At 38.9% G+C, this 16,424-nt stretch overlaps 2 protein-coding genes across 2 annotated transcripts; one reads left to right on the top strand and one right to left on the bottom strand.

The window, feature by feature from the left end:
* The first annotated feature begins 369 nt into the window (after nt 1-369).
* On the top strand, nt 370-3,774 carry LOC133818079 (uncharacterized). The gene is made up of 5 exons (XM_062250774.1): nt 370-906; nt 1,039-1,294; nt 2,835-2,933; nt 3,137-3,351; nt 3,575-3,774. The coding sequence occupies exons 1-5, from the start codon at nt 455-457 to the stop codon at nt 3,648-3,650; spliced, it is 1,098 nt and encodes a 365-aa protein (XP_062106758.1). The 5' UTR covers nt 370-454; the 3' UTR covers nt 3,651-3,774.
* A 411-nt stretch (nt 3,775-4,185) lies between these two features.
* Nucleotides 4,186-5,618, bottom strand: LOC133818077 (probable galacturonosyltransferase-like 10). The gene has a single exon (XM_062250769.1). It carries the CDS (start codon nt 5,530-5,532, stop codon nt 4,372-4,374), a length of 1,161 nt encoding a protein of 386 aa, XP_062106753.1. The 5' UTR covers nt 5,533-5,618; the 3' UTR covers nt 4,186-4,371.
* Between the last annotated feature and the right edge of the window lie 10,806 nt (nt 5,619-16,424).

Below are 16,424 nucleotides of genomic sequence, written 5' to 3'. Positions count from 1 at the left end.
GCAACTTTATCTTGCATATTTAATATTAAGTACTTCAAAAGTATTTTCCTTTAATTTTTTTAATTCCCAATTGTTTAAAACCTTTTTAAAAAATTAGAATAAAGAGACGAATCTTAAGAGAATACCCCACCTAATCGCTCTTATCCCTAGTAACCACAGCTGTTATTATACTTGACCATTTTCCAAGTGTTCCAACATCCAAGCTCAACCGTGAATCATTAGCTCCAAAATCCCAATGGCGAATCTGTAATTATAATTTGGAACTAGGGGCAGTATAGTAATTAAGCGCCACAAGTTACAAAAACAAACACACTTTGGTAGGTCCCAATGGAGTGGTAAGAGAAAGACTGGCCGAAGCCGACCTACCCGTCTGAAGTGGCAAAATCTCATACACTAAACACAAGAGAGAGAAAGAGAGTCGGAGAGCTCTCGCGCTTAGCCCATCCATCCTTTCATGGCAGCCACAGCTCGAGCTTTCGTTCTCTCTCGCTTCACAGACCTATCCCTAAGACCTCGCCAGCCTCCACAACCGCCTCCGCCAGCGCTGCCATCTTTTTCCCGGCATCGTCTTCTTCCTTCTTTGCAACGGCGTCGTTTCGCTAAGTCACCGGTCAAGGTTTGCTGCCTCATCTCCGGCGTTGACGGAGGCGGTGTTTCCGATGAGTTCGTTTCGACTCGGAGATCCAGTTTTGACCGCGGCTTCTCCGTAATCGCCAACATGCTCAGGCGAATAGAACCTCTAGATACGTCCGTTATCTCCAAGGGCGTTTCTGATTCCGCTAAGGATTCCATGAAGGAGACGATCTCGACTATGCTAGGGCTACTCCCTTCGGATCAGTTTTCCGTGACGATAAATGTTTCCAAAGGTCCTCTCGATCACCTTCTCGTGTCTTCGATTATTACCGGGTAACACAATTTTAGCTCGTGAATTTCGATTTTTTTTTTGTCAATTAGTTTAACAAATTATAGTTGGAATTGGAATTGCCTGTTTATCAATTGTGATTTTGATTGGACTGGATTGGATTTTTCTGGAATTAGGTATACACTGTGGAACGCAGAGTATCGCTTATCGTTGATGAGGAATTTCGATATTCCGATGGAAAATTCTGAGAAGTTGAAACAATCATCGCGGGAAGGGGTTTCGGACGACCAAAAGATTGAGAATAAGGACGGTAAAATTGTTCATGATATTCAAGGATTAGAAACAACGAGTCCTCAGGTTTTTGGGAACCTATCCCCTGAAGCTTTGAATTATATTCAACGGTTACAGTCGGAGTTATCTAATGTGAAGGAGGTGAGTCGAGTTAATATATAGTTTTTGGATTTTTTTAGTTTCAAATTTGTCCCTGAAGAAAGAACTGAAATTTCTGTATCGTGTGTGATTTAATCATATGCAATATAGACCATTTAACTTGTGTTTTTTTTTTTTTTGATAAATTAAGATAGGTGTTTATTGATTAGTGAAAATTGTGTTAAATTAGAGAGTAGACTGTTAGAAGCGTCGTTCTAGTCGTATTTATCTCAACCATGTCCTTTTTAGAAAGGTAATTGCTTTGATGTCAAATCCCTAAGGCCTTTGATTTCACCTTTCTATGCTTCAAATGCTATGATCTTGAAACTAGATTTGTTTCCTGGGTTTCAAAGCTTATAGTTGATCTAGTGGGAAAGCTTTTATAATCTTTCCCTTGTAAAATACTCTGTTTCCAATATTTTTGCTTCAGTTGCATGATATGTCTGCTTTGACTTACTTACTGATGTGACACGTGTGTCACATGCAAATGGCTGAATATGCTTACTGATGTTTGCTTATTTGCTCGATTCATTTCCCCATGATTTTTTTTGAGCAGTTTTCAAACTATATTAGGTTTACACACAAAATAGAAATGAGTAAGGATAACCATTATAACATTGTACCACTCTACAAAAGTGAGGTGCCTTTTTAAAACATCGAGTCCCAATTTAAATAAATTTCATTGGTTAAAAAAAATGTCATGTCAGTGTACGTAATGTGTAATGTGTGGGTGCACATAGTGTTTGGGTGCACATATTGTGCAAGGTCGTGCAATCCTGACATTCTACGGGGCTAATTCACGTAGTTTTTATTTTTATATATATAAATATTTGGATTAAGAATAAAATAATAATATATATAAAATATTCCCACAAAAAAATATATGAAATATAAAAATTTCAATAAAACTCAAAACAACTTTCTTTGATGTTTCAAAAGAGCTTTACGGAAAGATCAGTGGATACTTCTTTAGGAAGAACTTCCATACCCATGAAATACTTTAAAAAATTCATCCAATCACACTCTAAAGAAGTAACTTTTAGGCTTTGAAAGAGCTTTCAAAACCATGCCATATAGGATAGTCTTATAACAAGTGTTAGAGTTGGGAATTTTGGGTGAAAAGCTTTGCATTGGCTTCTTGATTTCTCATCTATGCCTATTGCTGCATTGGCTTCCCTTTTGACCTGTCAATTGGTTTTGTCGGAGGAGGTGCAAGTTAGCCTTTTCCAATTTCTGTTGGGCTAACATATTTGTGAGCTTAATGTGTTTTCAACATAACTTGCAGTCATCATCATTATAGTTTGCTGCTAAAAAACACATTTTTCTAGCTAGCCTTTATCCTTTTATCCACTGATGGAATGCGATTGGAATGACCAAGATGAAAAAACTGTTTTACAAATTTGTGTAATTAATAAACCATGGCTTTTTTTTTTAGGTTTATTATTGTTCTCTCTTTTAGACCATGAGGTTTCATTGTTTGCTTTGGAATATTCCAGTGTCCGTGGTATGCTCTATTGGAACTGATTATTGTACTTCTTTGCAGGAACTGAATGCTCGAAGGCAAGACAATCTACAATTAGAATATAACAGAGAACATAGAAATGATCTATTGGATTATCTTCGGTCTTTGGATTCTAATATGGTACTATACTATCCCAAGCCAAAACCTCTACTTCAAATTATTTTCTTTTGAAGTAGAATATTATTCCAGAATTAAATTCCCGAATGTTATTCTTTGAAGTTTAAACCATTATTACATTATTTCACGTTCGTCTATTTCGTCTTGTGTCTGTTTTATTTGAGATATCTCGATACCATGATAATTTGCTTGATGCATTCAAACAGGTGATTGAATTGTCGAAGCCATCTTCGCTAGAGGTGGAGGAAATAATACACCAACTTGTTCAAAACATATCTCAGAGATTCTTCAAAGATGACGGGGATTCAAATTTTATGGGGGAGTCAGTGACAGGGAACAGAGAAAATCTTTCCGATGACAGTGATGAATTTTGCAACTCCATGGGCACCTCACGTGATTACCTAGCGAAGCTGCTTTTCTGGTAAGAATTTCGTCATTATCATTCATAAATGGCTTGTTGTTATATATCTACAATATATATATAATTGTGAAGATGACCTGTGAGTTATCTTATCTTCACATGGCAAATGAAGATGAACATACATGGTTCACGTTTCACATAATGTAGCTTCCTTGATTGCTATGACCAGTTAAGACCCATAACCTCTTTCAGACACTGAATAATTTATCTTTTTTTTTGGCAGGTGCATGCTATTGGGTCATCATTTAAGAGGCTTGGAAAACAGATTACAATTAAGTTGCGTTGTTGGATTGTTGTAAAGAGAGGAAAGTGGGAAAATCATGTATATTCTTACTGCCCTCCTTTTTTTTCCCCTTTTTATCTATATTGTTTTCCTTTTCTTTTTCTAAAATTAATCTAAGTTAAGCCATTCCCGATCGATCACTCGTTTGTTGCCGTAATTTGACATTTTGTATTTCATTCACTAAAAGCCAGCGTTCTGAAAGTCAGAAACCTAAAAAACTTCGGGGTTTTGTGTAATTTGTAGTTGAGGTAGGTATTGGGTGGGTAAGCCTGCTGCCACTCATTTTAAGAACATCATTTTAACTTAACATGAAGTTAAAGTGTGCATGGAAAAACTAATGTTGGGGAAAATTTCGATAAATTTTATCACTTTTCAAATAAATGACTGAATTGATTCCCAAATTGCCAAGTGGCTTAATTATTTTTATAGGTTTGTAACGAATCCAATGCACATTAATGATTCTTATTTTTTTAGCTTAGCTGTCAAACATTTCCTCCACTTGGTAAATATTAATTAATTAATAAGATAAAATGATATATAGAACGGCAGTATTGCACAGGGTGTCAAAATCTGTGTGTCAGCCACTGAAGTGGTTTTGATTTCAATTGAAAATCATAATGTGAATACAAAAAACTGTTCACATAGTTGTATCTTGATATATACACTCATCATCTAAATATTTATAAAAAAATGAATCAATTAAAAATAAAAATAAATTAAATTAAAAAAGACCCTCATCAACTGTCAATTTGTTGTTTTGGATTTTGATCACCATGTTCGTCGTATGATTTGTAAAGATCATAAGGCTTCCAAAGATAATCAACTGGGCAAGGCACCTTGGATTCGAGCCTTACCCATGGCTTTCCCTTACCACTCCAATGGAGCAAACTCACCGGACCCGGGTGCAATGACCTGCAATTGTTGACCACATTGTCCCCACCGAGACCATGTTGGTTCCACCGATGTTCAATCCCTTCAACCTCTCCTCCAAACACCAGCAAAAATGGGGGAAGAGAACCCAGTTCGTAAATCCTTCTCTCTCTCTGAATCTTCATCCAATTCTCGATCTTAGTCGTGTAATCTCCCTCTCTCCACTTCACCAAGTCCATCACCATCACACCTGTATTGAAATAACAAGGACTTTTACCCTCAAAAGCTTCGCTAACCATCTCTATATCTGACCAAAACTCGGCCGAGAAATAGCTCTGAAAGTTGGCGTGGCAGTATTCCGGAGCTCCGATTACCCGTGACCCAGTTAAGGAAACCTGCCATAGCTTCTGTATGTCGTCCACTACAATGGTGTCCGAGTCCAAATAGATCACTCGCTCAACGCATGGGTCAAGCAACTCGGCCAAGTAGCTTCTCGCGTAGTTTAATGGATTATTAAGAGCTTGGCGAATCGAAGACGAAATCAGATTAGCGACTACACTTTCCTTGAAGAGATAGAGCTTGAATTGCAGAGAAGGAAACGTGTGATGAAGAACCCGATTGAGGAACTGAGTATTGACGACGGAATCAGATTCAGAAGCAACGAAGTGAAAGATAATATTTTCTGGGCAAGAAGCGTGCAGGAGAACGGAATGTACCGAAGCAATGGAGCCTCTCAAGTACTCTGAATCGAGAGTCATTGCGATGTGAATAGCCGAAGGGTTACAAGCTAATAGTTTCATTGACCCGTCGTCGTTTTCCAGAACTGGGCAATGGAATCCGTTTCTGTACTCTGGAGCCTCCGAAAAACGGAGGGGAATCGTTTCGGAATCGGTTATCTCTCTGCCCCGGTAAGTGATTTTCTCGGGAAACAATCGAGACCCATTGGTGGTAGGAAAGAGCATAAGCGAAGAACATAATAATAATAATAAAGAGAAGAGAAGAAAAACCGGTCTCGAAATGGGATTCATAGTAGAGAGTAGATGAATAATGGAGTGTGTCGAGTGAAACGTAAAGAAAGAAAAGAAGAGGTTTGTATGTATTTATTGGAATAGAAATGGTCTTGAGAAGGGAAGGAGGGAATGGAGAACGTTAACGCGTTATGGCGCAACACAAAACGCGTTTACTTTGTTCTGATGTAATAATATTAATATGAATGGTAAGCGTACCTGGTTTGAATAATTGGGTCAATCGATTTTTCCTCATGCTTTCCTTTCCTTTGTTATATTATAACATATTTCTTGGTTCAAGGGTTTGGGGGGTATCAACTGTACTGTACAATTTAATTACGTTCGTGCTTCATTTTGAATTGAATATACAGGTGACCACGTGCTTTGAATTCGTATTAAATTGAATTTAAATATAATAAATTGTTGGATCTCTTTGTCTTTCGTGTGACCACATGCTGCGAACATTTCTTATGTAACAAAAGGAACAAGTAAAATAAAAATAATAAGCGGATGTTGTAAATGTTTTATTGTTTCAAACTACGGACCTCTTTCTCAACGTCTTTTTCTACGTTATGAAATGAAATTTCTGCATGCATTCGTAATGGATATTGCGTCATTTTCTGATTTTTTTCAACACTGGTGGAATGAAAAATGAGGACGCGTTTAAATTTGGTTTTGACAAAAATAGGTTAAATGAAATCGAATTTTACCATAAGGTTTTTCGTTTTGTTTTAAATTTTGGCATTTACTTGGCCATGTATTTAACGAGTGACCCTACTGACCTCCTTTATAGAAGTACATAAAAAAAATGCGGACTGGTCTTTTCACTTTTTTTCTTTTTGGTAGGCTTAGAGAAAGTTCTTTTGTTTTTTATTTTCAAAAAAATAAGTAACGCTTGGAAATACACCGTAGGGCGGTGCATTTGGGTCCACAGAAGGGCATAGCTACGATGTACGAAATCAATATATATGCTAGTTTAACTTAATTAATTATATTTATTAAAATTGAAATTTACTGTTTTAAAAATTAATAATATTGTTTAGGTGTATATTTTAAATGTACATATCATTACTTATTTTGTTTTATATGCAATTTGGTTTAATTAGTATATAATTGCAATATTAGTCTCAAATCTCAAAGTTATAATATGAGGTTCTCATTTTAAAAGTATTCACAAATCACATAACAATGAAAATCGAAAGAAGTTGTTTGGTTCAAACTCCATTACCATTATTTGCATTTTCAGATTGTAAAATGCAAGTTGGGAAGTGTTAAGTGTGAACTCTATACAACCTTGTTCTCATAGATGGATTGAGCTACTCTAAAATTCATAACTCTTCCCATTATTAAAGTATTGTTATTTTTTTCAATTTACATGATCATAGCTCCTCCTGCAGCCTGGACATCGGCTGTCAACCTCATCACGAATTTGTTTATGACAGAACAAGCAAAGTCGAAACCCGCATGAACATGGGAGAAAGCTGCAGTCAGTGACATCTAAATCCTCGTAGCATATAGGACATGAAGAATAATCCCATTTGGGTACTACTCCTCCATGGCCACAATGCCACTCTGAATTAGTAGTAGTAGTAGTAGTAGTTGTAAGGACCAATATTTTCAGTATGACAAATTATGTCCAGTCGTGTCTGGAATTGTCTTATGTTGTGTCTGGAGTTTGTTCGTTTTTTAGTAAGTATCCACGTCAGTCTGTGTGTACAACAAGGTTGTTAGTGATTAACAGTTGTTGGGTGTTTCTGGTTTATACCTAATTGTAGCTAAGTATATATACTGGCTTGGTTAATTAGTTACAGTTAACTCTCTAAGATCAGATTGTTGGATATTGTGCTTTGTATTACTCTTCTCTTTGTTTTGTTGATTTTCTGCAGGTTCTTGCAAGAAACTCCATTGAGGGTGATTCAAGGTTTTTGTGCAAGCTTTGAAGTCAAGCTGTGATTGCTGAAGGGATTTCAGCTGAGTCTTGACGCCATAGATCTGAAGGTGTTCAGATCTGAAATATTGTTGAAGGAAGTTCAACATTGAAGCAAGAGGATCTTGCATCTATAACCAATGGATTTGGTTTTTTAGGGTAAAAAGGTTCACTGTATTTTGAAAAAGATTTGTATAGTTTACAGGTTTAATCTTGAACTGGTTATTGTAAAATTAAATCTTGATATAGTGATAGTTATTACCTTGGTTCAGGGAACCCAAGCACTAGTCGGCTTGAATATGTTTTCAGTGCAGAGGAAATTTGTAATTTCATATGTTGATTCTTATGATTTAGTTTTAAATGTTCAAGCATAAATCAAGATAAACTCTATATGAATATTGTAAAATTGGAAAGATAGGTAAAAACTTAAGTTTTTTAGTAGTAATTGGAAAACTATGTTGCTGGTGATTTGAGAATGAGATATTAGGCAGACACTGAGGTCGAAAGGCATCATCAGGGCTCCACACACGCGAGTTCTGTTGATTTTCCATAAGGGGTTTGGGAGGAGAACAAGAGAATGGTTTTTGTTGACTTCCATCGGCATTGATAGCATCTGCAAAAGCCTCCCAATTATCTACGCACCCTTCATCATCATCATCATTGACTTCTGCCTCGCTGACACTACCAAAGAAACAATGGTTGCTACTGCAGCTGCTGCCCTTACCAAGCTGCTTATTAGAATCACTAGTAAGGTCCAATATACTTCCATTTTGGCTACTCAGAAATGACTCCAAATGAATTGTCGAATCTTCATTGTTGTCTCCACTTGATTGGACAGATTGGGGAGTCTTATTCCTCTCAATTGACTCCATCTTACAATCCTTGGACTTGACTGCATTAAAACCGTTATTTGATCAAGGATAAACATTAAAGAAACTTCTTGTTCCTAAAGGACATTGGGGGAGTCATTCACTGACATAATGAGCAAGTACAAGCCACTTGGAGAACTGGCAGAAAGTGTTTATGTTCTTTATGCTAATAATGTCTAGATTCCTTATTTTCCATATCCAAGCGAAGTATCAAACAAAATCAATATGTGCTTAAAATTTGATACAACTTGTAGAGGAACATGTATACAATTGCCCCCAAATTGACACATTTTGTCATCTTGAGAGTTGGTATTCGATTACCTCATCTGCATTTGAATACATAGCTGAGGAGCATATAATAAAATTATACAATACAGATGGTTTAATAAACATTTGCATGGACAATCAATAGTAAAACAAAAGAATAGAGCCTTGCACATTATCAAATTCAATAATAATAGCAATTGGTAGGATTGAATAACATAAACTAGGACTAAAAGAAATATGTCAAACTATAAAGATTGCCAATGCAATACCTTGAGAGAGCCATTGTTCTCGCCGAACATCGAACTTCCTCTGCTTCAATTTCACAAACCTATTCGTCTGAAGAAACCAACCAATAACAAAGGTCAGTAAAACAACTCGTACTGATTGCGGACAACAAAGTTTTAAAAACGCATAATGATCGAACCCCATTTTATGCTTTTGGTATGTTGTCAACATTATATACTTGTTTGTTTGTTGCATTTTCTCAACACAGTCAAAATGTATTTTCAAATTGTAAAGATTTTAATTAATAATATGGTTTATTGTAGTTTTTTATTTTAAGTCTATCGTCCCTAAATCACCTCTATCCTACACAGTCAAGGGTAAGGATGTTAAAAGAAATATTTTTAAAGAGAAGAGTTTAATTGCAAAAGAATTAATGTTTCAAGGCAAAAAAATAATTATGTGATAATTATAGGCAATTGATTAATTATGAATTAATTAATTATTTAACTATATATTTTTTATTTTGAAAAACTATAGTTTAAAATAAATATAAATCTTATTTGGATTAATATATAAAGAGAGATTAATAATTATCTTATTTAGAATAATTTATTTATTTAAAATTGATATTTTAAGATAAAGTTAATTTTGAATTAACCAATATTTATGTTGGGATAAATATATTGTGTTAAAAGTTGATTAAACAAACAAATGAGAAAATTAGGAAAAACCCTAATATGTGGGGCGACACACTCACTCTGCACTGAGTGTGGCGCCACACACAAGGATTCCCCATTCCCTGGGATTTTAATTTTGAATTTTGAATTATTTATTTAATCAGTTATTTAATTATTCATTTTAAATATGATTTTAATTTAATAATTAAATAGTAATAACATATCAGTTTGAAATTGAATTCTATTTTTAATTAAATAAAGATTAATTATCTTTATAAAAACTGATAGAGCGATATTTTTCAAAAATGTTATTTTTCATGTGATTAGAAATAGGCTCTCTCTCTCTCAGATAGAAGCGATAGTTTTCCTAAACCTAAAAACTGTTCAATTCCTCTTCTCTCAATCAAACCTCTCTAGATCTCATGTGTTGAGTACATCTAGAGAGTCATAAATCAACATTTTGAATCCTACGTGCCCACACACGTCCTTGTGTGTTTGAGGATTGGTCTGGAAGATCAAGGTGTGAGCTTTCAGAACTTGGATAGGAAGATCGTTGATTTTATACAAAAAGATTCGAAGACACTTGATAGGCTACAATGGGTAATCTCTAATCTGATTGTATGTGATTTAATATATATATATATATATATCTGTGTGTGTATGATCTTGGCTTGTATTAATAATTATTAAAAATGGCCTATTCCCTGCTATGTATCTTTGATTTGCTTTTTTAATACCAATAGTTTCTCGTTAAGGCACACGAGCGAACATACTCTGTTTGTGGTTGTCGAACAGAATATGTCTCCATGCCATAAGCGAGTAGGACTATTGTTTATTTTCTATGTATATCATAAATGAAAAAAAAAATCGAATATAAATAATTAGGCGAACAGGCTTGTCTTTGGGTTGATGTGGTCATGACTCCGAGGTGAGCCCTGCAATTCTTTCTCCTTGTTTTATTTATGTAGATATGTAAACATGTGAAAACATGTTCCAATCTACTTGTGTTCGAACAATTAGTAATCTGTTCGTGTAGTCTAGTTATTTCTTGCTTAGTGATAGTAGCTTTTTCTCATCCTCGAGTATGATTTAAAGGTTGCAAGGTTGAAACTATTTTGCAAAAAATTCCAACTGTATCGATTTATGAATATCGTTGGTTATTCTAGAAATTTCAACTTTATCCTTATATCGATTTATTTGTGTTGGTTAATCCAAACTCATTACATAGTCAAGCTCGTGATAACAGGCTCCTTTGATCTCTTTGGACTCTGTTTGTTCCATGTGTCAGCATGATGTACAAGTTATTTCAAAGACAACTTGTTCAAGTTAGTTCAGAAGTTATCTTGATAATGCGTACCGATAAGCTCGAAATCTCATCAACAAAGATTACATGCTTTTCCTCAGAATGCCTTCGATATATCATGTTCGCCCCATGTGTGGATGCATGGGCAAATAGGTTTCATTCGAGGGTCATACGAACAGGAAAAACTTCGAGATGTCTCCAACTCTTTTTTTACCTCGAAATGGTTCGAGCATAATATTTTGAGTTGTGTGCATAAGCTTTTTGTCCAAATATCCAAAGGTGACCTCAAAATGGTTCGAGCATAATCTTTTGAGAAGTGCTCCCTTATTCTTGTTCGCCCCTTGTAAGAATGCATGGGTGAAATGGTTTCTTTAAAGGGTTATGAAGGAGGCATATAGGCTTCATTGAAGGGTTAAGTCAAACGAACAGGAAAAACCTCAAGATGTCTCCAACTCTTTTTTGACCTCGAAATTGTTCGAGCATAATCTTTCAAGTTGAGTTCCCTTATTCCTGTTCGCTAGCATGAGCTTTTAATGAGCGAACAGAACCTCAAAATCCAAGTCATATCAAATAGGCGTTTATGTCATATCGAAAACCACAAAATTTCTTGTCTGACCACTGTCTCAAAAACAAGTACAGTTGGGAACATAAATTTATGTTGTAGTTTCAGCTCGAGTGATTATCGTCTCGGAGATGAACTTTGTCCCTAAATTGGTTGTTGTGAATGCCAAAAATTGGACATGATCTTGAGAGGGCCACAGTCAACACTCGAGAGAAAAGGTGAGGCTTTCCCCTAGTAACCTCGGGCACGCCAAGCAACCTCGTGTCTCACCCCACGCAAGACCCATGCCACACGTGAGGCCTTCGCGGATCTGCCACGCGCGAGGCTCTTGCGAGGTCGTGACCCCTGGTGCACCTCACCTCGCCTGCCTAATGCCTCATGCGAGGCCTTCGCGGATCTGCCCCGTCTTGCCCCACGCGAGGCCCTTGTGAGGCCATGACCACTCGTGCACCTCACCTTGCCCTCCTAATGCCTCATGCGAGGCCTTCGCAGATCTGCCCGTCTCACCCCACGCAAGGCCCTTGCGAGGTCGTGACTCCTGGTGCACCTCGCCTCGCCCGCCCGATGCCTCACGTGAGGCCTTCGTGGATCTGCCACGTCTCGCCCCACGCGAGGCCCTTGCGAGGCCGTAACCCCTGGTGCACCTCGCCTCGCCCGCCTGCTACCTCACGCGAGGCCTTCGCAAATCAGCCCATGTCTCGCGCCACACCTCGCAAGACACCACTGCCTCGCACGCTCATAAGCCCACAAGCGCCTCGCGCACCCCTGGTGCATCACGAAGCTGCGCCACCAGCCCACGTCTCGCACCATGCCTCGCGAGACACCACAGTCTCGCGCGTGCAGCCGCGCCACAGCCATGCGCGTGCGACCTCACCTCGCACCTCAGCCTCGCGAGAACACCCCGTGTGCCCCGCCTCATATGCCTATAGAGTCACACTTTGTGCCCAAAATATGCGGTTGGGGTTGAGGGGCCCCTCTCATCTCATTTTCATAGGGCCATCTCGCGAGATCCTTGATTGCCAGGCATCTTGGAATAATATATAAGGATTTCAGCACTTGAAGCCCTTAGGAATAAGGTACCTTGCGAGGGTGAAAAATTATGGCTTGGGGAGCTCGTACAAATACGAAATGTACCTAAAAACCGAGAGGAGTCAGAGTACGGACACGATGTACACGCCAGCCAAGTAGTGGTCGTACGAGTACACGATGTACCTGGTGTGGTCCTCATCAGCCAATCTCTAACACTCATACTAAAAAAGTGGTGGAGGTACATCCAAGTATTGAATTTGAGGTGCTCCAACAAACCATCTGCATGTACTCAAACTGACCACCACACTCCTGGCACCACTGCCACCTGTAAACTGCATAAGCAGAGTCGTATCCCCAAGGACCACAGTGTACTGAGTCATTAGTACTCTACTATGAATATGACCTCCCTTCATCTGGGGAGGAGGGGAGAAATTTTGGGAGAATTTTGTAACCACACATTGTTAATGGGAATAGACACTCTACGTTCTCTCTATTTTTCATTCTAAAATTTTAGCACTTATATTTTGTGTTCTTGAAATCATAAGAGAGTTGGCTTGAAGTTCAATTGATTTAAATTTACTTTTTTTTACAACTCACAAAGTTCTTGACATAACTTAGTTGACGAGTTCTTACCGTCAACAAATTGGCGCCGTCTGTGGGAAGGATAAGTGCCAAGCCACTCTTCTTCCATTGATTCTGGCAGAGAAAGATGCCGAGACGCTCTAAGCGACTGAGAGAACCACGAGAGGTGGAGGTCCACCTCGACGAAGATCAGCTGAAGGCCTCCTTAAAGAACCCTCCGCCACTCGAAAATGTGGATGCACCAAAGGAGCCCATGGTTCCTGGAGATGAAAGGGAGGCTTCGTCTCCAGCTGTCCAGCCTGATGAAAACCATCCAAAATCATCGGCTACTCCCTCGAAAGAGGCCAGAAAGTTTCCGCCCCCAAGGCCACCGAAGGTGTCGAACTCTAGCTGGCAAGATCTGGGTCCATCGACGCGCCGGCCAGACAAGAACCCCTGAATACATTCCATAAGCTCGAGCTCTAGGTCTCAATTTTATGAAGAGGAGATACGCGAGTTACACCGGGAGAACCAAAGGCTAGAAACCACCTTAGAAACACATGCAAGAGGTGTTGAACGGCCTGCTGCAAGGAAAATCAAGCGTGCCTCTTCCTAGATGAAAGGAGAAAGGCCAAGAGGGTGGAGAAACCACGATCCCTGTGGACGATGGGAGGACTTGTGTAAGCCCTGGATAGCCAGGACTGCTACACTGTGTATTTATAAAGGTGTGAGACTCGCTAATCAAGTCGTTTAATCAAAACATGTCATTAACTAAAGAGTTCTAGGGCTAAAAGACATTTTGGCCTCAAAAGATACATTTTATAAGTTATAAATAGTTTACAGAAGGGATCCCCATAATCTACAGTGTTTAAAAGTTGGTTTACAAAATTCAACAGTTAAGAGTAAACATCAGCCATACTAAGGAAAAATACAAGGTTCTGGTCCTCTCGTCCCTGTAATCTCCTCAACCGTGGCGGTTGAGCGGCCTGATATGTACATTCACCCTGCAGAGCTCTCCAATCAAGGTTGATCGTTCTTGCCCTTGCCTTTACCTGCACCACGCAGCACCTGTGAGCCAAGGCCCAGCAAGAAAACAACATACACAGTATAAACAATATTATCAAATAGACATTCCAGTGAGCATGTTCAGATATTCAGTCCACAGCATATAAGCATACTTCAAGGTACAAATAACCCCATCTATACTCAGATTAACCAACAATCTCATTAATCACATTCGTAGCCAAATATAATAATCAATTAACACAAATACTAGGGTCGACACCTTAGGTCGCACCCTCTGTTTAACCCACTGACTCCGGCCCGCTTAAACCGAGCTCAGTGCATAATAAGCTGTCCTCGGATACCAGTGTCCGAGCTGTGCCAATTGCACAAGTTAACCGTGGCATGCTTAGGCCGTTGGTTTACAATTTACATGGCATAATACCATTCTTTCAATCATATATATCAGGGAGCCCTTAGTCCCGTTCAAATATTCAACCGGGTGAAGTTTTCTTACCTTTAGCTTTCAGATGAATTAGTTACGGGCGATACTCCTTGAGCGCGATCCGATCCTCGAGCCCTGGCTTAACACCTAGTCACAACCATGATAAAGGATACCATTAACAATCTTAAATGAGTTCCCAAACCAAGAACTAGTCCCCGGAACATTGAACTTCACCAAATATGGTAAAAGACTCAACCCCGAGCACCCTAGGTTAAATTCCCAAGCCTAAAATCTCAAAATCCCAAAATCCCTTAAGCGCCCCGGCATAGGCCACCCATGTCGCGGCATGGCCCCCAAAAAAAACCTTTTAAGACACAAAAACAGGTAAGGGCCGCGGCATTTCTTGGGCCATGCCGCGGCCCGCCTTCCTTCTTCAGCATGCAACAACTTCGAAGGGCCGCAGCTCACCAAGAACCATGCCGCGGCCCGACCCTTTGAACCCAGAAAAAACCACAATTTTCAATCTCTAAACCTCACCTTAAGCCATCCCAAAGCCCCCAACTCAAAACCAATTAATAATAACAACATTAGAATGATTTAAACAACACAATCCAACCAAAAATCCAGCCTAAGACTCACCAAAATCCCAATTCCAATTTTTGAAATTTCAAACCCACAGAACTCAAAACCAGCCATGAAAACTCTCAAATTCCACCATCAAACTTTAAATTAGACCTTACCTCAGCTGTAGAATCGATTCTCCAAGAGTCCCCTAACCTATCTTCAAAGTTTCAAGCCTCAATCCCACCTTAAATACCAAAACCACAGATATTTAAAACTCAGCCATTTCTTTAAATTCCTAACCTCAGAAAAGAAAATTCAAAACTTACCTTAGCTCTATCTCAGACCATGATCAGTTCCTGAGCTAATCCTCCAGATTATTCCCTTCAATTCTCAAGGACACATCTTAATTCTAGCAGTTCCCTCTTAAGTTCAGTAGTTTTTCCTTTGCTAAGAGAGAGAAGGAGAGATAGGGTCGGTTTACACTTTTCTGTCTAGTATTTTCTAAGTTCTCCAAGTATATCCTTAGATTATTAGACTAATCCCAAAGCTCGGGGTGCCGAAAACGTCCCCGATGCCAAAACGGTAAAATCCCCCAATAATCCCGCCTAGACATCCTAACCTCAAATATATCTCCAATTATTTATTTCCATCACCCGATAGTCTGATTCACTACTCGATACCTAAAATACTCCTTGACTTACCCAAAGTCAATTATAATACCCCGTTGTGACTTTTTCTGCTATCTAGCTCTAGGATCGCCTCGAGTCGCCGGCTGCAGAATTATCCACATAATAATGTGGTTCTCACATATACAACATGTCTAGTTCATATTATCACATAATATCACCAATTATCATATAATGTCATTTAAACACTATTAATCACATAATATCACATTCAAATAAGTACTATTCACTCAAATCCCATTTATGCCCTCCCGGCACACTAATCAAGGCCCTTAAGCCTTATTAGTGAATTTGGGTCGTTAGAACTTGAATCTCCACTAGTAATACCCCTCGGACAAAGCAGCACGAACATCCCAGACAAGTGAAGCAGCCCCAGAGGCCAGGGCGGAAGAACAACGCCAACCCTTATAACAAAGTTGAAGTCACTTCAAGGGAAACACCCTCAGACTTAAGGGAAAAACTCAACAAGAAAAGGACAAACGAGAGGACTGCACCTCCTATGGCTCCCCAGGAAGACAAAAGGAAAGGAAAGGGCAACCCATTCGACTTGAGAGACTCCTTGAACAAAATGATGAGAGACTTAGACGCCGAAATGAGGAGCCTGTAGAGTAAGATAATCACCGCGTCTGGGGGACACGCTGTCGATGATGAGTTTGATTACGAACCGCCCTTCATTAGAGAAATCCAAGCTGTGTGGCTCCCGGCCAACTTCAAAGAGCCTCACATGACCTCTTACGAGGGAAATACAGATCCAAAATACCATATGGGTGCGTTCAATGACCTAATGAAGCTAAGG

This window comes from Humulus lupulus, chromosome 2, assembly GCF_963169125.1.
Source record: "Humulus lupulus chromosome 2, drHumLupu1.1, whole genome shotgun sequence".
In the NCBI taxonomy this organism is placed as follows: domain Eukaryota; kingdom Viridiplantae; phylum Streptophyta; class Magnoliopsida; order Rosales; family Cannabaceae; genus Humulus; species Humulus lupulus.
The sequence above is the reverse complement of the archived record's forward strand: the minus strand, read 5'-3'. Positions and strand labels throughout refer to the sequence as shown.